This window comes from Urocitellus parryii, chromosome 10 (assembly GCF_045843805.1).
Source record: "Urocitellus parryii isolate mUroPar1 chromosome 10, mUroPar1.hap1, whole genome shotgun sequence".
Lineage (NCBI taxonomy): Eukaryota > Metazoa > Chordata > Mammalia > Rodentia > Sciuridae > Urocitellus > Urocitellus parryii.
Window position 1 is genome coordinate 32,383,758 of NC_135540.1, and position 21,995 is coordinate 32,405,752.

Here is a 21,995-nt window from a genome sequence, read left to right on the forward strand (position 1 = left end):
CTTCAAGTCTGTCTCAGCATTATTAGCCAAACTTTTACCACCTCATCACTTTCTCAACAAAAGCCCATGGCTTAATTTAGGAAACCCTTGGAGAACAAAAATACAGAAAGGAAGAACAATTCTGCATTGGTTCTCTTTCCTTTTTAAACTATGGAGTACATTTTCCCATGTACCCATCACTATTTCAACTGCTACACTTGTGAGCAGCATATACTCTTCTGTTAACTAAACAGTCTCCTATTGACTAAAAATATTGCCACCCTTTATTACATTATTCTTTTTTTAATCCAAAATGTATACTGGCCAGGCATAGTAGTACATGCCTATATTCCCAGAGGATCAAGAGGCTGAGGCAGGAGGATCTCAAATTCAAAGCCACCTTCAGCAACTTAGCAAGGCCCTAGCCAATTTAAGTGAGACCCTGTCTCAAAATAAAAAAGGGTTGAGGATGTAGCTCAGTGGTAAATTGCCCCTGGTTTAGTCCCCAGTAAACCTCTCACCCCCCACAGGGAAAAAAAAAAGTATACTGGAGTTCAAATACGTGTCTTAAAATTTTGGAGGGCTGGGTTGTAGCTCAGTGGAAGAGTGCTTACCTATCATGGGAGGCACTGGGTTGGATTCTCAGCATCACATACAAATAAATAATATAAAGGCCCATCAACAACTAAAAAATATTTTTAAAAAAATTTTTTTGGAAATTCAGCTCATTAAGTTAATCAAAATATATTGTGTAGCCTAGCTGTAGTGGTAACATAATTATATCAAAGATTTCCATCCCTAGATATCAAACTGAAATAAAAAGGATAGATAAAAATTTCTTCTAAATCATGTATTTTCCCAGAATACATGTAAAAGCAAATCACAACTTAAGAATGTAGTCATCCAGGTTTAGAGAACATTTTTAACTGTGACATAGATATGTATAAATAAAATCATTTTAAAACATGTTTCTATCTTAAATCTGTCCTGAAAGGAAAGGAAAACTTTTAACAGAAAAACAGCAATAGTCCTAGTCCTCACTCTTAGGGAAGGCAAATGAAAACTGCCCTTGCTCTATTTCTTTACCTTCTTGCATTCATTTTCATTTATTTATTTTCAACCTTTCCCTATAGCTGTAGAAGACTTTGGCATGTTCAGTTTTGCCTAATTTGCACTAACAGTATATTCTGAACCTTTTTTCCTCAGTCTATACCAAAACTCACCTTTCCTGGTGGTTTACTAATTGGTTGTAGCCCTGGCTTCTTGAATGTTCCCAAGATCAAAGGTACCCATACTGCAATGAAAAGTGGAAGTTTGGCAGCAGAATCAATTTTTAATCAACTAACTAGTGAAAATCTCCAATCAAAGACAATAGGTAAGAAATTCCTACTACAGGAAATAGTTTTGTCAGGTTATGTGTGTTACAGTTAACCTTAAAGATGTATACTGGGGCTGGGGATGTGGCTCAAGCGGTAGCACGCTCTCCTGGCATGCATGCGGCCCGGGTTCGATCCTCAGCACCACATACAAAGATGTTGTGTCCACCGAAAACTAAAAAATAAATATTAAAAAATTCAAAAAAAAAAGATGTATACTGTATCTGTTCCTTTGTGAACAGTATTAAGGTATATGCTATACAAAAAAAAATATATATATATATATACACATACATACATATTCTTAGTACTTACTGTCAAGAGAACTTTAAAACAATGTTGTTTTCTTCATATCAAAAGTATAATAATTATCAGGCATGGTGGTATATGCCTGTAATCCCAGCAACTCTAGAGGCTGATCCTCCACAATTTAGCAAGCCTTGTCTCAAAATAAAAATAAAAAGTGAGGATGCACTCAATGGTAGAGTGCCTCTGGGCTTAGTTTCCTATGTAGCAAAAAAAAAAAAAAATAGTACCAGTGTTGTCCCCAGAATCTATTCCAGATTTGACAATACTGCATTTACACTGCATCCATGTAAGGCACACAGTAAGAACGCACATATACCAGCGTGCATTCCTTAGCAAACACTGCAAGCACAGGCATATAAATGACCCTTCTAATGTAGTAGAGAAGAACAGCCAGCACTCACACCTCAGTAAACCCTTTATCTAAATAGACCCTCAAGGGATTCTGTTTTTCTCAAAACCAAAGTTACCCTGCCCCTCTAACTTCACCTTTTATCACTCTCCATTCCAGCCACATGGGCCTCTTTGTAATTCCTGAAACATGCCATGCTTGCTCTTATCTTAAGGTTTTTGCTCATAACTTGCTCCCTCATTCATCCTTTACCTTTGTTCAAACACTCTAGTGATCCTCTCTTGCCCACACAGTTAATCTGCAATATGTAGCACTCCCATCCCCACCCCCAACACTTTTCTTCAGCATTTCCCACCTTTTGGCATACTATATCATTTACTTATTTATACTTTTTACACTTTCCACTTGGATGAAAACTCCAAGAGAGCAAGGACTTTGTTCATTTTGAATCCTAAAGACCTGGCACACAGTACAGTAACTGAAAAGATAATTTGATAATAGCTTTATTCCTTAAAATCACAGATAACAAATGTTCCACGAGTTAGAATTACACAACTTGGGGGATGGGAGGTTACAGCTCAGTGGTAGAGTAATTACCTAGCATGTACACTGTAGAAAATTAAAAACTATGCAGCTTGGTTATGCCTTCAAATGTCTTTGTAGGAATGGAGGCCTTGCATATGGGAGTGGAAGGGGATGAGGTACAACACAGAAAAGTTAAGTCAGAAATGGAATGGTTGGGTAGAAATTTTTCCTAATGTTTTTGTCAAGTATTGTTCCTTATTGGACCACCAGCCATACTTCAACTGTATCATATACCCATAATACCAACACATAGTACTAGAGCCAGTGTATCACAAAAGGCAAGGAATAAAGCCTGTGAGAAAAGGGAGTGAAGCGAGGGCAGGAAACAATAACTGAAAAAAGCATAGTCACTGTGGAGTTCATGAAAGACAATGAGAAGAACCAATTGTCTTCTTAAATCATAAAGGTAGTGTACCATATTTTAGGTATTACAATTTCCTAGAGCTACCATAGCAAAGTATCCTAAACTAGGTAACTTAAAACAATTTATTCTTTCCAAGTTCTGTAAGCTAGAAGCACAAAATCAAGGATTAACAGGAATATTGCCTCTCTGAAGTGTCTGTAGAGGAATCTTATCTTGCCTCCCCAATTTCTGGTAGCCTTAAACATTCCTTGGCTTCTGGCAATTTAGTCTCTGTCTCCATCTTTTTAAAAGAACACTGGTCATATTGAATTAGGGACCCATTCTACTCCAGGAAGCCTTAATTACATCTGGAACCACCCTATTATAAAGTGAAAGTCTTAAATTTTGGAGTTTAGGACTTCAAAATACATTTTCACATGGAAATATTTCAATCCAGACACAGTTGGTATTTTCTGTGATGAACTATACAAATTTTCACTTACTGGTAGCATGAACTTTTTAAGCTTTCTTCTCAGTTTTGCTGAATTTTCAAACTAATTTTCTTTACTACCAGTGTTAAGTATTCAGGGTTGGGACTGTAGCTCAATTGTAGAGTACTTGCCTGTCATAAGCAAAGACCTGGATTTGATCCCCAGCACCCACAAACAATAATAAAAAGCAAATGTTTACTGTCAACAAACATGTACATCAAACTATTATCTTTCTGGAAGATTCCAACATTTAAAAATTACTTATGACTTACTAATCAGATATTTCATTATCAAAATACCTTAACAATAGAGTATTTTATGCAGCTTAAGGCTGTTTTACAGTTAACATTTCATGTTTTTCATGAAAGGGCTCCATGTACCCGAGTATGAGGACAATTTGAAGAAATCTTGGGTGTGGAAAGAGCTATATTCTGTTAGAAATATAAGACCTTCCTGCCATGGAGCATTGGGTTTATATGGAGGGATGATTTACACTGGAATATTTTACTGGATATTGAGAGGAATGGAACCATGGACCCTAAAACATAAAGGTAATTCAAACATTTTAAAATGTCAATGTTATAATCTTTAAAAGCTTATAAATGGGATCTATTAATTAATGGAGAAAAAGACCTTATCTTTTCATGTTTTATAAGCTTGCTTGCTTAGAGAAATTATAATTGCTGTCTTTCAAAGATCTGTAACTAGAGGATTAAAGCCGTATTTCTTTGGCGTTATTTTCAGGTTTTTATAATGTTAAGAAAGTACTTGAGGGTGGGAAGGGGTGCAGTTCAGTGTTAAGAACACTTGCCTATCTTTTACAAGGCACTGATGAAGAGGTAGAAACATAGGGAGGGTTGGAGATAAAGCTCAGTGGTAGAGGGTGTGCTTAGCATACACAGAAGCCTGGGTTCAATCCCCAGCATCAAAAAAACATACATATACTTGAAAACTGTTGTTATGTAAAATATTTTTCTGAAAATTGTTGAAGGTTCTGACTCTGATCAGCTTAAGCCAGCCAAAGATTGCACACCTATTGAATATCCAAAACCTGATGGACAGATCAGTTTTGATCTCTTGTCATCTGTGGCTTTAAGTGGTACTAATCATGAACATGACCAGCCAGCACATTTAACTTTAAAGGACGACAGCATACCTGTAAACAGAAATCTATCAATATATGATGGGCCTGAGCAGCGATTCTGCCCTGCAGGTAATAATTTCCTTCCATTCCTAAATCTGCTTCAAATATTTTAGAAATTATTCCATTTAGGAATTATTTACTTCCATTGCTTGGAGATTGTTGTTATGACCACTACACTCAGCTCTTTTTAGGAAATTCATACCTAAATGAGTTTGCAATTAGCATTAATAGTTAACAATAATAAAATAATAGGGAATTTTGGTTAAACCTAATTCAGATGACATTTCTCCAGAAATGTCAGACCAAGATAAGGATTATGGAACACAAAATACCACCTCTGTTCTTGTAACAAAGAACAGTTATTAAAAAGTTACTTTTGTCATGGCAGCTCCTATGTGCATACACATGCTAGACTAGGTTACGGCCATACTGAGTTTAGGAATGGTCCTAAACTTTAAATTCACCATGAATATGATATCTTCTTACTGCTTTCAGCTAAGATTAATCCAAACCAGGTCTCAAATGCTATTTTAGAACCAACAGTATACAGATATGTGAGAATAAATACATTCTCAAGCCCTTTGAATGCAAGGACCTTTTGTAGACTTTTTTTTTTTTTTTTAAAGAAACCAGGTTATCACTGTGGGGTTATAAACGCCCTGAGGACAAGACGTGGATTTCTTTTATTAGCTACAGCATGGGTGTGTGTGTGTGTTTCTTTGTGTATCTCAAAGATGGCCAAGTACCAAAGATCCTTGTTAAGACTCACCTAGTCAGTACTGCTCTACTTTTTTTATTATATACATTTATAAACTAACAGCAGCCCGCAGCACACACCAAGATTGTCATTATATAATGACATTCTCTAGCATTCAGAAAACAACTTCTAAGGTTTCTGTAGGTGAAGATTTTTAATTCTACTGTTAATCAGGGCATGGTGACATACCCCTGTTATACTAGCTACTCAGGAGGCTGAGGAAAGATCACAAGTTCAAAACCAGTCTAGACAACTTAGCAAAACCATGTCAAAATTTAAAAAAAAAAAATTAAAGTGCTATGGATACACCGCTTAGAGAGTGCTCGTCAAGCATATGCAAGGCCCAAGGTTTAATCCCTAGTACCACTCCATTAACATTATTCATTTTTACTTTCAGGAGTTTATGAATTTGTACCTTTGGAACAAGGTGATGGATTTCGGTTACAGATAAATGCTCAGAACTGTGTGCACTGTAAAACATGTGATATTAAAGATCCAAGTCAGAATATTAACTGGGTGGTGCCCGAAGGTGGAGGAGGACCAGCTTATAATGGAATGTAAACTGCAATTTATTTCATTTCAGGAACATTTACATTTAAAATGTAAATGTATAGCAAACTAACATTAAAATATTCAGAAGTTAACAAGTATCCTTCACAAAATAACTATTGGTGAAATAAATGTTTTATACTATATCTATGTAAAATTGTCCCATAAAAATTATGAAACATTTCCTCTTACAATAAAACTAAAAATTATGTAGCATTTACTTACCTCTGATTGTTCAAGATTTCAGCACCAACAGCAAAATGCCTTATTGGGCTTTACTATACAGTTGATTTACCAAATTTAAGTCTTCAAATATAAAAATGAATATACATTCTAGACCAGGGATTAGCATCTAACTCAGCACTTACTATGAATAAAGTTTTACTGAACCAGCCAAGCCCATCGGTTATACACTGTCTTGAGTTATAACTACAGAACTGAGTAATTGTGACAGACTAGATGGTGACTGTAAAAATTTTACTATCTGGCCCTTCACAGAAAAACTGCCAAATCCTATGTGTCATCTTTAAGCATAAAACACCAGCACAAACTTACCACATAATGTATAAGGACTGAGGGATACAATATACAAATAAGTGTTCATCAGTTCATTCAACAAGATATAACTTAAGGAGTCTGAAAGCAAACTGGAGGTCTGGAGTTGTGGCTTAGAGGTACAATGCTTGTCTACCATGTGTGAGGCACTGGATTCGATCCTCAATACAACATAAAAGTAAAATAAAGATTGTATCCACCTATAACTAAAATATAAATACTAAAAAAAAAAGCAAACTGCACACCATTCTTTATGAAAGTACAGATAGAATTTTTAAATCAACGTCACTGTATTTTTTGCCACTTTTTATTAACAGGGAACCTGTATCAGTATTTTAAAGTGTAAACAATGAAGAACTGAAATGTCAAAGGAATCACATTAGCAATCACATATAGACACAATAACTCTTACATTGTCTTATTGCCTTTATACAATAAATGCATAATATTTAAGCAAATTGAATCCTTTCTAAGCAAACATTTTTGCATATACTGCCTTCTCTTTATCTTTCTCTGCCTTTATCTTCTGTTTGACTTTCAGCAATTCTGCCTGGATGGCTGCAAAAAAATAGGCAATGAGTTATTTCTCAAAACAAAAAGATTAGGAATGACCAACAAACGATTATAATATCACAACTCCTCCTCCCCATTGACAAAACTTTTCTTCTGGATAAAATAACAACCCTATTAACAGAAAACTCTACTCCAAGAAAGCAGAGTTCACAACAACCCTGAAGCATAATTTCAGAAGACTGCCAACTGAGAGAACTCAATCACATCAATACTTGTTTCTCCATCTCACTACCTTGTTTTATTTTAGCAACAAGGGACCAAAGAGATAAATATTTAGATCTGGTGTTGCTATTCACTTTTGGCTTATTTTAAAGAAATAAATTTATTTGTCATAGCTTTTCCAAAACATATCCAGTATCTAGAACACTAGATTACTGGCCACGATGTTCCACTTAAGGAATGGTCCCAAAAATTAGATTTACAATGAATACTATACCTGAGTATTGACCTTTCAAAGAGTGTCATAGTAACAAAAACAGGATCTCAAATGATAAGGCAGAATAAACCATATTAAGTGTACTGTGAAAAACTAGTGCATTCTTGAGAGGAATGAAAACAAGCTCTATCAGGGGAGGACCTTGTCTTATTCACTGATATACATATGGCCCAGTAACAGGCATTCTATAAGACCCACTGAACAAATGCCTGATATCTGCCAAAGTTAAGAGTACAACAGTTCATGAGCATAATTTTAAAGTGCAAAATGAACTTTGACTACAAAAACAGCCAACCTACCTTTATCTTCTGGTGCTATCTCCTGAGCTTTCTTAAGATCAGCCTTTAATTGGAAAAAAAAAAAAAAAGTTGTGAAAAATTAAGATCTAATTTACAAAGGTGACTGTTTATTGTAAAACATTTGAAACAAAATTTACCAGTGCCTGATCGTATTCTTTTAATCCTTGCCATCCTTGAGCTCTTCGATACAGTGCTTTAGTATTTGATGGGTCCATTTCAAGAGCCTACAAAAATTAAAAAATTATAACTATCTAAATAAATACATTTTTCAGATTCATTTATTGCCTGACACCTTCAAATCCACTTCAGCTCAAGACTATGAACAGCTCTCTTTTGCCAGTTAGCATAGTGTGACAATTTATCAGCAGAGGGCACTATATGGAGGAGGAAGGTGTTTCTTGTCCATATCTTTAACATGCTCCTCGGCACTGTGGTTTCTCTCTCTCTCCAGACTCAGTCCTAACTAATGTATTTATAAAAGAAAACACTGTAAATGAAAGTTTGCAAGTTGTCCCTTAGTGTCTCTGGAATAGTTCCAGGACAGCTCAACTCACCCCCTGCAAATTAAATCTGGAGATTTAAATTTTTAATATAAATGGTTCAGTATTTGCATATAATAACCTATACCTTTCCTCCCATATATTTAAGTCTTCACATGTTTAGTACAAAAGAAATCTTCAATCTGAGGCTGGATGAATCTTAGAATATGGAATCCATGGATACAGAGGGCCAACTATACATGTTTTTAATTGAAATCTAAATTTCGTGGGAACCTGAGTAACTTTATAAAGATCTTTTCACTAAAATAAGCATTTTTAAATTAACATTCTATTTATATATTTTAAAAGCCAATAATCACAGATTTACTGAAAAGGAAACATCTGCTTCACAAGTTATGGAGACCCAGAGTAAAGATCAATTTTTTCTTTTTGAAGATTTTTCCTCTGTTGTATGTTCCCTTCTAAATATATTCTAGGACTAGGGGTATACACTGCTAGAACACTTGCCTTACATGAGTAAGAGTCTTAGATTTGATCCCAAAACTGCAAATATCTTTTCTTATCCTCTATTCACCTATTCTAAGCAGATTTTTTTTTTTTTTTAATGTAGCAGTGTTGGGATTCAATCCAGGACCTCATGAATGAATGCTACGCAAGTGTTCTACAACTTAACTACACCCCTAGTACAGAATCTCATTTCAGTTCTATAGCTAATCTATAGCTTAGTGGGCAAAAATCAAAACATTTAGTTTGGAAATACTTTCAAACAACTATATAACAGGAAAGAGAGTCATAATCGATCTATTTTGAGAAAGGTAATGCTTTCTAGCTTTATCAGTTAATGTAACTAGATAGCCCTCATAAAGACAAATGACATTTCTGTGTGTTCCAAATAGTATCCATTCTCCCATACAAGGTGTGATGACCCTAAATAGAAACTGGCCCCCTCCTAAACTAAATCTATTAAGTTTCTTGGAAATATGAATCTTGTAATTAAAAACAAACTAAATTCACTGGGTACATAAAATGTGCCAAGCACAGTGCTAAGTACTTAAAACTTGCTTTATGATCTTTTACAACCATCCCATCAGGTAGGTATTATTTTCAATTTATAGAAAACAAAATTCAGGGCTGGGGATGTGGCTCAAGCGGTAGCGCGCTCGCCTGGCATGCGTGCGGCCCGGGTTCGATCCTCAGCACCACATACCAACAAAGATGTTGTGTCCGCCGAGAACTAAAAAAAAAAATAAATATTAAAAAAAAAAGAAAACAAAATTCAGATTCTATAAAAATTAGGAATCTATACAAGATCACAAAATTAGCTGAATGACAGAGGTCTAATTTGAAAAACCATGCTGGGTGGGGCTGGAGTTGTGGCTCAGCGGTGCAGAGCTGGACAAGCATGTGCAAGGCGCTGGGTTTGATCCTCAGCACCACAAAAATAAATAAATAGGGGCACTGTGTCTAACTACAACTAAAAATTTTTTTAAAATAAATAAATAAATAAAACCATGCTGGGACTGGGGGTAGAGTTCAATGGTAAAGGCACTGGGGGTGTGGCATGCCTAACTCCACAACCACATACCTAGTCATTCCTAACTTTGTGTTCCAATGCTTAGCATATAATAGGTGCTCTTAAATGAATACATGAACTGACAAATGCTTTAAGAGAAAAATAGGAAAGTCTTTCAAAGATATTAAGTACACGGGGTTAAAAAGCAAAATGAGAGGCTAGGCCTGTGGCTCAGTGGTAGGGTGCTTATCTAGCACACGTGAAGCACTGGGTTCGATCCTCAGCACCACATACAAATAAATAAAATACAGGTATTGTGTCCATCTACAACTAAAACAATTGTTTTAATTTATTTAAAAAAAGCAAAATGAATGGATTGAAAGGAAGTTCTGAAGGTCCAAAATATTTAGAGACAATATGCAATAAGACATATTCAGATATGTAAAAAGTGGTTTTGTTCAAGTTGGTACGCCAAAATCCCTCTCCTTCAAAAAGTTCAATATTACACAGAGTTACCTCTAAACAACTGTCAACTGCTCCCTGCCAATTTGACATCTTCAGTTTACAAGCACCAATATTCAGCACACAGCTTAAGGCTATAGACTGCAGCCTAGATCCATCTGCTTTCTCAATAACAGCCTTTGAACTATCCACATATCTGGAAAAAAATTAATAAAAGCAATATGTAATTCCACACAAACAAGACTTACTCTACTACTTCAAAAATACTAAAAAATGTTACATCATTTCTGATATAAAAAGCAGATACTAGGGCTGGGGTTGTGGCTCAGAGTTAGACCACTCGCCTACCATGTGTGAGGCACCAGGTTCGATCCTCAGCACCACATAAAAATAAAGATATTGTGCCCATCTAAAACTAAAAAGTAAATATTATTTTAAAAAGCAGATACTAATTTAATATCCAATCTTCACAATCTTCTTATTAAACATTTTTTTATTTTTATTTTTGTTGCGGGCCAGAGCCAGGGCCTCGAGCACCCTAATAAACACACAGTTTACCACTGAGCTCTACTCTCATACCCATTATTTTTCTTTTGAAGGTCGTTTTCTTTATGAAGTATTTTTATTTCCTAAAACATTTTTTCCCAAAGTGTTCAAAAAGAACAAACAATTCCCAGGAGCCAAGTGTGGTGGCACACACCTGTTAATTCCAGCAACTCAAGAGGCTGAGGCAGAAGGATACCAAGTTCAAGATACAGCTCAGCAACTTATCAAAGCCCTAAGCAACTTAGCAATGCTTGTTTGAAAATAAAAAATAAAAATGCTGGGGATGTAGCTCAGTGGTATAGCACCCTTGTGTTCAACCCCCAGTTTAAAAAAAAAAAAAAAATTTCCCAAATCAATTGTGCAGTAGTAGTAACACACCTCTAAGTTAAAATCAGGTCCCATTAGGTACTTTCCAATGTAATTGTATTTGGAACCAGGAAGGTACCAGAAGGGTACTGACTGGCAAAAGGTGAAGAACAACCATGTAGTGTTCATTTTTAATTGTTTACTGAAAAAGACCAAGAAACTGAGCATACCAAGCCCCTAGAATTGAGCTGCTAAACTTTTCTTTCTTTGAAATTAATCAGAGCTCCTTAGAGAAAGTGCTGATACCAGATACAAAAGCCAGGTGATTGATTATAAGATGACTCTGAAACAAATCTTGTGTCAGAAAGCAAGCAAGTGATCATAGATTGTCAAAATGAGGCTGGTGATATAACTCAGTGGTAGAGCTCTTGCCTAGCATTTGTGAGGCTCTGACTTTAATCTCCATCACTGAAAAAAAAAACAGCAAGTCAAAATGAAATGGGCTTCCACTAAACAATATTAAAACTCTTTGAGTACCAAAAAGAATCACAGTATTGCTACATTAATACACCAAAATGAAAAAACCACAGGTCTACAACATTACCAAATGAAGGGCAGGGGTTTCTTACACAGAATGCCAGCTAACAACTGTAGAATATCACAGTTCTCCAACAATTAGTGTAATAAGTAAGGGTAAGGATCTTTAATGACACTAAAACTACTGTGTGAAAGGTTGTTGGGTTCTGGGTTTCCATATAATCTCAGTATCACCTCATGGGGAAAAGGGTCTCCTAGAACAGACACATCCATTCCACTGGTACAAAGTGAACAAACTCTGGTCAAACTGATTTACACCTTCACGATGTTATATAATAGCAAAAATACAATATTATCTACACCTCAACTCTTCTGTATTTTGAAATTTTTCAAAATAAGCTGCAGCAACAAAAGAAATGCAACTATTTCAAACACAGCTGTTTATTCCACAGGGAATTTGCCAAAATACAATGAGGAATTTGGAATTTCAATTTATAATTCAATTTACAAGATCTTAACAGTAATTTATTTAAAATGTTTAATTACCTTAAAACCTTTGCATATTTTTTCATGGCCATCTCCCAGTTCTGGGATTTGAAAAAAGTATTTCCAATATTTTTTAAGTCTTCTGTTATTAGTAAAATTTTATCTACCTGTACAAAGGAATACAAACACATTGGAAGTTAACAAGTAATATGATAGGTTTTATCATTATACAGAGTGATACAAAATCCCAAACTTTTTGCACTAAAAATTTTTATTTGTTAAAGTACTAATCTGATAGAGCAGATTATGCTAAGTGAAGCTAGCCAATCCTTAAAAAACAAATGCCAAATGTCTTCTTTGATATAAGGAGAGCAACTAAGAATAGAGCAGGGAGGAAGAGCATGAGGAAAAGACTAACATTAAACAGAGACGAGTGGTGGGAGGGAAAGGGAGAGAGAAGGGAAACTATGGAAATGGAAGGAGACCCTCATTGTTACACATAATTACATATAAGAGATGTTGAGGGGAAAGGGGAAAAAAAAAAAAACAAGGGAGAGAATTGAACAACAGCTGATGGGGTAGAGAGGGAAGATGGGAGGGAAGGGGAGGGGGGATAGTAGGGATAGGAAAGGTAGCAGAATACAACAGTCACTAATATGGCATTATGGAAAAATGTGGATGTGTAACCGATGTGATTCTGCAATCTGTATACGGGGTAAAAATGGGAGTTCATAACCCACTTGAATCAAATGTATGAAAGATGATATGTCATGAGTTATGTAATGTTTTTGAACAACCAATAAAAAAAAATTTAAAAATCAAAAAAAAAAAGAAAAAAAAAAAAGTACTAATCTGAAAGTACTTACATCTTTTAAGTCTATATCTGCATCCTCTGGGAAATCTGGATGACTATCGCCAGAGCCATCTTTTGGTAATATTCCCCAATCATCCCCTTCTTTGAGTTCTCCACATTCTGCAATAACGCACAACTGTAAAAATAATAATGGAATTGTAGAAATATACTACCATATTAATGAAATATTATTTTTAAAAGTCTTCTTTAAAAGCTATATAGTTGTAAATAACAACACTACTGAAGTCATAGACTTCAGTTAGAAAACTTTTATTACAATAATGCCCTTTTTACTTATTTATTCCAACTAATATAACAATATCGGGCTGGGGATGTGGCTCAAGCGGTAGCGCGCTCGCCTTGCATGCGTGCGGCCCGGGTTCGATCCTCAGCACCACATACAAACAAAGATGTTGTGTCTGCTGAGAACTAAATAAATAAATAAATAAAATCTTAAAAAAAAAAAAAATAACAATATCACTATCTACTTAAGTATTCAGAAGCTCAGTGTACACATAGTAAATTGTTAATTTTACCATTCTCCATGTTAATTATCTTTTGGTGAGGTATGAACTTTTAATTTACTATAATTCCCTTCATACTCTGAATTCCAAAGCTTGCCTCCTACAAGTAACTAAGTTTCCAATGCCCACTTACAACTTAAGATGCACAATACTATGGTCATTCTGATTCACAGACATCTAGAACACAAGTATCTTCAGAAATCATACAGTCTAAACACTTTAGGAACAAAGGATGAGGAAAACAGGCCAAAAAAATTCAGTAAAATGATCAAGGCCAAATCTCTAGAATAAGAATCTAGGTTTGCTATCCTTTTTCTACTGTGTATTATTACACAGTCTGGATCAAAACTTTTGCTGGTATAGGGAGACTTTTAAGTAATCTAGCAAAAATACATTAAATTTGAAATAAGAATTAAAAAGCTTCCTTTAGACAATAGGTACAAAAATAAAGTGATAGATGCAGGCTCCTAAATCAAAATCATCCTAACATTTTCCAATTTTTCCAGCTAATAATCACTAGAACATTTTAAGATAGAAACTATGACAATATGTATATTTCACTATAACTTTTTACTTACTTTGACAGGTTTTTCACCTTTCACTTCTACATTTTCCAGCATCCTTGCCACACCTATGCCTTTAATTACTTGGCCAAACACCACATGCTTCCCATCCAAATGAGGAGTCGGAACTGTCGTGATAAAGAACTGAGAACCATTTGTATTTCGGCCTGCGTTTGCCATGCTCAATAAACCCTCCCGATCATGCTGTAGGAAAAAAAAAAATCATTCAAAGAAAATGAAAGTTAGGGTATTAATCTAAACTGTTCTTTTACTGACCACTCACATAAAGTCAGGATAGTTGGTAACATGAGTCATTCTACCATTAAATCAAACTAATTTTTCTTTCTTTACTTTGTTTTTGTTTTGTGGTACTAGGACTGAATCCAGGGCCTCTAGCATACTAGGCAAGTATTTTAACACTAAGTTACATACCCAGACTGTACTTTTATTTAAGAAATGTTCTATTACCTTTACTTTGTATAAAATGAAACCTTCGATGAACAAAATAGGGGGTATTTGATAACTTCTTAAACTTTAGGAAAAGCTAATGAAATCAAATAACTGAAATGGGGGTTAATTTCTAAATTGGTCACTTTAAGAAGATGCTTATACTTCATCTTTAAAATAATCTAATAATATATTTCTACCCTTTTATGATGGATGCTCTTGAAGACTTGAAGGGTTTTCCCACATTCAGTAATAGGCCTACATTATTATTCTTCCTTTACACATCCATCAACTGGGAACAGTAATGGGATATTGAATTTGACTAGTCATTCAGTTAAGGTACTTTCCTAATCACAAAAGAATCTAAACCTTGTGGCTTTTATATCAGGTAAATTAACTCTTCAGGGAGTGTACAAAGGAAACTGCTACCTACATCTTGAAATCAAAATTCTACCTTGTTCAATAGTTCTGTCATGAAAACTTCGTTTTTCTATTTTATTTCTTCGGCTTTGTAAATACCTCCTCATTGGTGATAAATTCTAACTCTCTAAGTTTTTCCACCTAAAATGCCTTTTATCTCTCCAGTGTAAATAATTCAGCTTTCAAGGCTACCAAAATTATAGAAGAAGCAGGTCTCCTTTCCAGAAGCTTCCCTTTTTTTTTTTTTTTTTTTTTGGTATGCATGAAATCATTACATTATCTTGGTTTACATTCTTCCATTAGCTTCTTTTGGTGCTTTCCCAAAAATATTAGCTATAATCTTAACTACTTTTCTCAGTTTTCCACTGTCTTTGTCCTCATCCATAATCCTTCAATTTTACTTATTTTCTTTCTTTCTTTCTTTTTTTTTTTTTTTTTAGAGAGAGAGAGAGAGAGAGAGAGAGAATTTTTTAATATTTTTTTTTTAGTTTTCGGCGGACACATCTTTGTTTTTGTATGTGGTGCTGAGGATCGAACTCTGGCCACACGCATGCCGCCAGGCGAGCGCGCCACTGCTTCAGCCACATCCCCAGCCCCTTATTTTATTTCTTGCCTAAAAAAATTTCAGTCACCTTGCAAGGCCAGGCTTACCCATTCCTCCTCAATGTCTCCTTTAATAACTTGGGCCATATAAATCACATCCTTGCCCCAGAGCACACATAAAGTTTATATTACTGAGTTGTGAATCCCTAATGTGAAAATCCAAAATCTAAGACTCCAAAATCTGAATTTTTGTGCAGTAGCATTCACAAATTCAGATTTCAGACTTGGGGATTAGGGATGCTTAACTGGGAAAGCAGATGCAAATATTCCAAAATCCAAGGAACTCCAAAACCTGAAACACTTCTGTTTCTCAGCATTTCATACAAGGGATCCTCAACCTGGATCAAATTTATACAAGTTAAGTATATTCACTCAATTTAGAATTTATTTGTATCTTATTATTCTCTAGTTGTCCCATATTTTTAAATCTTGTCTCCAAGGTAAAATTATAAATTCCTTGTCATTTCATTTTTATAATCTTTCTGGTTCCAGTGATAGAACTGAGCATACAACTACATCAATAAGTACTATTTAAAAGAATGATGACATTTGCTTTTCAAACTTTCCTCATTACCTTGCTCATATTCCTCATTTCCAAAGATATCACTTTACTTTTGTACTTACATGTCCATTCTTAAAACTTGAATGATGCAATATACCCCGATTAGATCTTGAGCCAATGGAGAAGGCACAGGTACCACTAATGTCCTTTAGAAGCTTGGACATTAACCACATCCACTAGTTTGCAAATCCCCTGACATCATGGATATTAGCGATGATTTTTGTTGCTCTTCAAATTCAAGAATAAAGATGCACAAATTATCATCTTTACAACAAAAACATTTTTCCTGGAATCAATTTGCCATATGGGCTCATTTTATCAAGCCAATTAGAGACTCAGCATCCCAGGTATTTATTGGGGCCTTATCACATATCTTAAGAGAACTCATTGGCTTAAACAAAGCATGTAAAAACTCTACCACAAAGAAATAATAGAGTATTTTTGACAAATAAAAATTATAACTGGATGAAGACCTTCTATATTAAGATGGATGCTGGGCTGGTGATGTAACTCAGTGGTAAGGGCTTGCCTAGTATGTGTAAGACCCTAGATTTAAAAGTCCAAGCACCACAAAAAAAAAGCACATTTACAAATATGATTCCTTTTATAAGTAAAGCATAATCTAGGCACACTTAAGGTCTTTTTTTGGTATTTTAAAAATATCCAACAAATATATTTCACATGTGTTATAACCTTTATGTTAGCAAAAATATACACTTTCTCCTCTACTTTACCTTATAGTAGAAATTTTCATCTTCAAATTTTTCACCATAAATACTTTCTCCACCTGTCCCATTCTGATTTGAGAAGTCTCCACCCTGAATCATAAATTTCTTAATAACTACAAAAAAAGGAGAATGGCTATTAGTGACTGACACGTGGAAAGCTTCAGCCATATTAACTAATGAATAGGTAATAATAAAGACAACTTCCTAAAGCATTTTAGTCACAACATCCTCCCATTTGTCTTTCTCCACCTATCTTTTTTATTTATTCTTTTTAGTTACACATGACAGTAGAATGTACTTTACATATCATACATACATGGAGTACAACTTCCCATTCTTGTGGTTGTACATGTGGAGTTATACTGGTCATGTATCTATACATGAACATAGGAAAGTTATGTCCAAATCATTCTACTGTCTTGCCCATTCCCATTCCCACTCCCTTCTCCTCCTTCCCCCCATTCCAATCCCCTCCACTCCTTTCCACTTCCTTTTGTGAATCAGCATCCACATATCAGAGAGAACATTTAATCTTTGGTTTTCTTTTCACCTATCTTAACAACTCTATACTTTTTGCAATCTGAGTCCAATCTACATTTTACCACCTGATCACCTACAAGTAAAACTGTCAATGAAACCCAAAATCTGGATATCTTAAGTTTTCTCCAACATATCTTGACTCTAACTTCATCTTACATAATGATCTATTTCTTCCACCAATGAGTTCTTTAAGTACAGCAACTCTTTTTCTTCCTTGTAACTATGTATGTAGCTATTCAATAATGTTTGCTGAATGAAGACCAATTAGTCCTAGTATTTTTTACACCCTAATAAAAATACTTCAGTAAAATTATCCCTTTATATCAAGAGCAACCAAAATCACTCCCATGTTCAGAGATCCCTAGGACTCATGGTCTCAACATTTGATTGTATTATAATCATAAGGATACACAGCTGGAAAAAGACATAGGCAGGATCTGAAGAAATCCATGTGCAGGCTTCATCATGCTGCCTCCCTCCCATGAAGTATCATGGAACACATTTCTCCCAGCAATGAAGATGTAGAAACATGTACAACAGTTGTACCCAAGAAAGCCAATTAGAGACTGAGCATCCCAGGTATTTATGGAGGCCTTATCACATAGATACTCTGCCTAGCATATTCCAAAATTCCAGACTCCCAAAAAGAAAAAGAAAGCAGATATTCAACATAAGTTATACATTTGTACAAACGGTCTAGAGACAGTAAATCACCCTTATGATTTAAGTGCCAAGCTCCCAAACTCCAGCTAAGTGCTACTCTTGGAAGCAGACCTTTATAAGGATAGCAGCCTTGGGCCTGCTATGTTAACTATTTTCTACATATATTCTGTTAGCACATTGATGTCTTATGAAACACATAAGCAAATAAATGCTTAAAACATTTAATAATTGATCCTAATTTTTCTTAATAAATTATTTTTAAAAAAACATAACCACAGGACTGAGGGTATAGCTCAGTGATAGAGTGCTTGCAGTGAGGCACTGCAAAAACAAAAAAAATGTATTCATGTTATTCATAAATAAACATTTACTGAGTGATTACTCAATAATTATACAAGGTGCTAAAGACAAAGTGATAAGAACATATAGTTAAACTTATAGAACCTTCAGTCTATTGAGGAAACTGTTAAGTAAACACTAAATAAAAGAATGATTACAAAGTGCAAAATGATATACTTTAATCACCAGTGTGTCCAAGACACTGAATCTACAATCTGCAGCCTTCTCAAGCAATCCTGCCCAAGAAGTAAAAATAACTTTTCTGTCACCTAAGGCCAGCTCACTTTATCATGGCTATGCTCTTTCTTTCTCAATCAAATGGTTTGGGAGTGAAGAAAAACTTGTGAAGACAGGTGTAGTCCATTTCCCTATAGATAAACCCTAGTACTCGCCCATAATTAATTCCACTTCACAGTCCAGTCTTTATGAAATTGAGCTATTACTTCTCATGTCAAAGCATCCTCTTAGGAACTAACTACATCAGTACTTTTTAACCTTTCTTCCCATCTCAATGTTTTCTTCCCTATCTCCTGAAGAACAGAATTTGTCTGTTTGAAAGTAGATTCAGAAAATGTATACATACTTCGATGAAAAGGACATCCTTTGAAATAGAGAGGTTTCCCAGTCGTGGGTCCAATGCCTTTTTCTCCTGTGCACAATGCACGAAAATTTTCTGCAGTTTTGGGTACAATATCTGCAAACAATTCTAAGACTATTCGACCAACTAAAAGAAAAGAAAATGAAATTGTGTCAGTATGCAAAAACAAACCACCAAATGACAAAAGGATAATTGGTACAACTATGGTAACAAATCACTCATGAATTACTAAATTCTCTTGGTCTTTTTTTTTTTTTTGGTAATTTCAAGAACACAATAATTGTTATTAACTATAATCACAATGTTGTACAAAAGATCATGAACTTAGAGGCTGGAGTTGTAGCTCAGTGGTAGAATACTTGCCTAGCACAAGTGAGGCACTGGGTTCAATCCTCAGCACCACAAAAGAATAAATAAAGTAAAGGCACTGTGTCCATGTACAATTAAAACAAAAATATTAAAAAATATATATCATGAACATATAGCTCCATCAACTGAATATCATTTGAGCAACCTCTCCCTAGCCCCTGGTAGCTACCATTCTACTCTCTACTTCTATGAGTTCAACTTTTTTAGATGACACATTCAGGTGAGATCATTTGGTATTTGTCTTCCTGTATTTGGCTTATTTCCCTTAAACATAATGTCCTCACGGTTCTTCCATATCGCAAATGACACTATTTCCTTCTTTTTTTAGGGTTGAATAGTATACTCCTTGGTGTGTGTGTGTGTGTACATATTTTATCTAATCATCCACTGACATTACAGAGTTGATGCTATTATTTCTGCTATTGCAAATAATGCTGCAGTACACGGGAATGCAGAAATCTCAATATACAAATTTAATTTCCCTTGGTGTTATGGTTTGGAATGTGAGGTGTTCCACAGAAGTTCATGTGTGAGACGATTCAAGAAGGCTTAGAGGTAAAATGAAAGAGGTTATAAAAGCCTTAACCCAATCACTGAATTAATCCCCTGATAGGGTTTAAGTTATCACTCAGTTAACCCAAAGCAGGTAGGGTGTGGCTGGAAGAGGTGGGTCACTGGGGGCATCCCTTTAGGGTACATAATATATCTGGTGAATGGAGTCTCTCTTTGCTTCTGATCATCATGTGAGCTGCTTCCCTCCACCACACTCTTTGCCATGATGTTCAACCTCACTTCAAAGCCCCCAGGACTAGAGCCAGATGTCTATGCACTAAGAGCTATGAAACCATGAGCCCCCAAATAAACTGTATTCAGAATTTCCAATCACCAACCAACCACTAAGAGAAAAATGAAGCCGGGCACAGTGGCACACACCTGTAATCCCAGCATCTCAGGAGGCTGAGGCAGGAGGATCCCAAGTTCAGTTCAAAGTCAGCCTCAGCAAAAGCAAGGTGCCTTGTCTCTAAATAAATACAATAGGGCTGAAGATGTGGCTCAATGATCCAGTGCTCGAGTTCAATCCCCAGTACCAGAAAATAAAATAAAATACCCTTTCAGTGGTCAGGCTGGTCCAGTTTTATATGTATCTGTAGCCCTTCTCTGTACTTTGTGCAAACTGCCTAGTTCAGTCTTTGAAATAAAAGCTGAAAAAATTCCTCTTCTATACAACGCCTTAAAATGCGAAAATTCCAAAACTGTTTTGGAATTAGCTCCAAAACAAGCTGAAGGTACATGTAAAATGTGTGTGTCCCATAGATGCATTCAAACACACTGCCTGGTCAGAAATTGTAACAGGTTATAGAAGACCAATTCAGTTATAAATGTAACTTCACAAGGCCTTAGGAACTTTTAAGCAGGTAGGTATCCTAGGCAACAGAGCTACTCCCGAGTTCAATTCCCCAATGCCAAAATAGAAAAAACGTTTGCTTATCTGACCTCTAAAATTAGTAGTAAAGAAAAAGCACTAAGCAAACAAGTGGCTTTAATTTATAATTAACATGGCAGGTGCACATATATGTGCATACACACACACACACACACATTTTGTGCGCCAAAAGACGTGTTGAGTGACTGGAGCCCCGCAGACACACGAGGCTTCTGAAGAGCCCCATGGCAAATATAAAATAAGCTTATTTTGTGACAAGCTGGTGGTGCACAGGTAGAAGGCAAGTGAAATATCAAGACCGCCACAATTCCTGAACTAGAAATTTCCAGAAACTTCCTCATGACCCACAGCATTAGCACAAAAGCCCTGGTTCCACCTCACGCCGCATGCCGATCTTGCTCCAGATGGGACCCAGGCAGCCATGCCTCAGTGCCACCGAGCAGACCCCGGCCCGAAAGGCAGCCTGCGAGTCCCCCAAGCACCCCCAGCCCCTCCTCCTCAGGGCCCTTCAGCCAACAACTTCGCTCACCTCGCTCCTCTCCGATGTCCACGTCAAAGAAGACTCGGGGGTTACTGGGATTGGAAGGCTTAGCTTCTGGGGATGGGTGCGACATCTCGATTTACAGACGCGTTTAAAAGCAGAACCCACGAACCTCGTGCACCACTAGCAGCACAAACTCCAGTGCGCTTTTCTCCGCGGAAAGCTGGCGGCGGCGCTGAGGAGCCACTTCCGGCGCCAGACCGGAAATCCACGATCCCACCTCCGCCTCCGCCTTCCCCCCTCCCCCCCCCCCATTAGTGCGCTCCCCGGCGAGCGCGTGTGTGGCTGTCTGTTTCGTGTGCTCTCTTCCCTGCTGCTCTCCTACTTTGGTGTATTCTTTCGCTAATTTCTTCGCCTTTCGTGGTGTGGAGAGCTTTGGAGTCGTTCCCATTCCATCCTCAGCTCAGCTACTAACTGGATTTCAATTCTCTCGTCTGGAAAATGGGAATAAAAAAGCTGATCTCAGGGGTTGGGGTTGTGGCTCTGCGGTACAGCGCTCCCCTAGCACGTGTGAGGCCCTGGGTTCCATCCTCAGCACCACATAAAAGTAAATAAGTAAAATAAAGGTATTGTGTCCAACTACAACTAAAATAAATAAATATTAAAAAAAAGCTGACTTCCTAAGGTCATTTGGAGAATTAAAGACATAAATCACTTAACATAATGACCAACAGACTGCCGGGCTGGTACCCAACCTGTAATAACT

General features: G+C 36.2%; 2 protein-coding genes across 3 annotated transcripts in view; one reads left to right on the forward strand and one right to left on the reverse strand.

Annotated features, from left to right (window-relative positions):
- Etfdh (electron transfer flavoprotein dehydrogenase) overlaps nt 1-6,274 on the forward strand; it is a 32,531-nt gene extending 26,257 nt beyond the window's left edge. The window contains exons 10-13 of the mRNA XM_026395962.2: nt 1,186-1,354; nt 3,801-3,983; nt 4,424-4,645; nt 5,731-6,274. Of these exons, the coding sequence (XP_026251747.1) occupies nt 1,186-1,354; nt 3,801-3,983; nt 4,424-4,645; nt 5,731-5,894 (738 nt within the window). The 3' untranslated portion in view covers nt 5,895-6,274. The remainder of the gene's footprint in view (nt 1-1,185; nt 1,355-3,800; nt 3,984-4,423; nt 4,646-5,730) is intronic.
- Nucleotides 6,275-6,728: 454 nt separating this feature from the next.
- On the reverse strand, nt 6,729-21,463 carry Ppid (peptidylprolyl isomerase D). Of its 2 annotated transcripts, XM_077803575.1 has the most exons (10): nt 21,278-21,463; nt 18,921-19,061; nt 16,802-16,908; nt 14,051-14,239; nt 12,962-13,084; nt 12,156-12,262; nt 10,275-10,416; nt 7,883-7,969; nt 7,746-7,788; nt 6,729-6,995 (listed from the first exon to the last, which is right to left on the reverse strand). In XM_077803575.1, the coding sequence occupies exons 1-10, from the start codon at nt 21,360-21,362 to the stop codon at nt 6,907-6,909; spliced, it is 1,113 nt and encodes a 370-aa protein (XP_077659701.1). In that variant the 5' UTR covers nt 21,363-21,463; the 3' UTR covers nt 6,729-6,906. The 2 variants fall into 2 exon arrangements, with proteins under 2 accessions (XP_077659701.1, XP_077659702.1); XM_077803576.1 differs by lacking the exons at nt 18,921-19,061; nt 21,278-21,463 and adding an exon at nt 16,130-16,295 and having other exon boundaries at nt 16,802-16,883.
- Nucleotides 21,464-21,995: the final 532 nt, after the last annotated feature.

Coding starts and splice junctions, on each gene's coding strand:
- Ppid (XM_077803575.1), bottom strand. CDS start 21,362: ATGTCGCACCCATCCCCAGAAGCTAAGCCTTCCAATCCCAGTAACCCC. Junction 12,263..12,961: donor CAGATATAGACTTAAAAGAT/GTAAGTACTTTC, acceptor TCCTTTGTACAG/GTAGATAAAATTTTACTAAT. Junction 7,789..7,882: donor AAGAATACGATCAGGCACTG/GTAAATTTTGTT, acceptor TTCCAATTAAAG/GCTGATCTTAAGAAAGCTCA.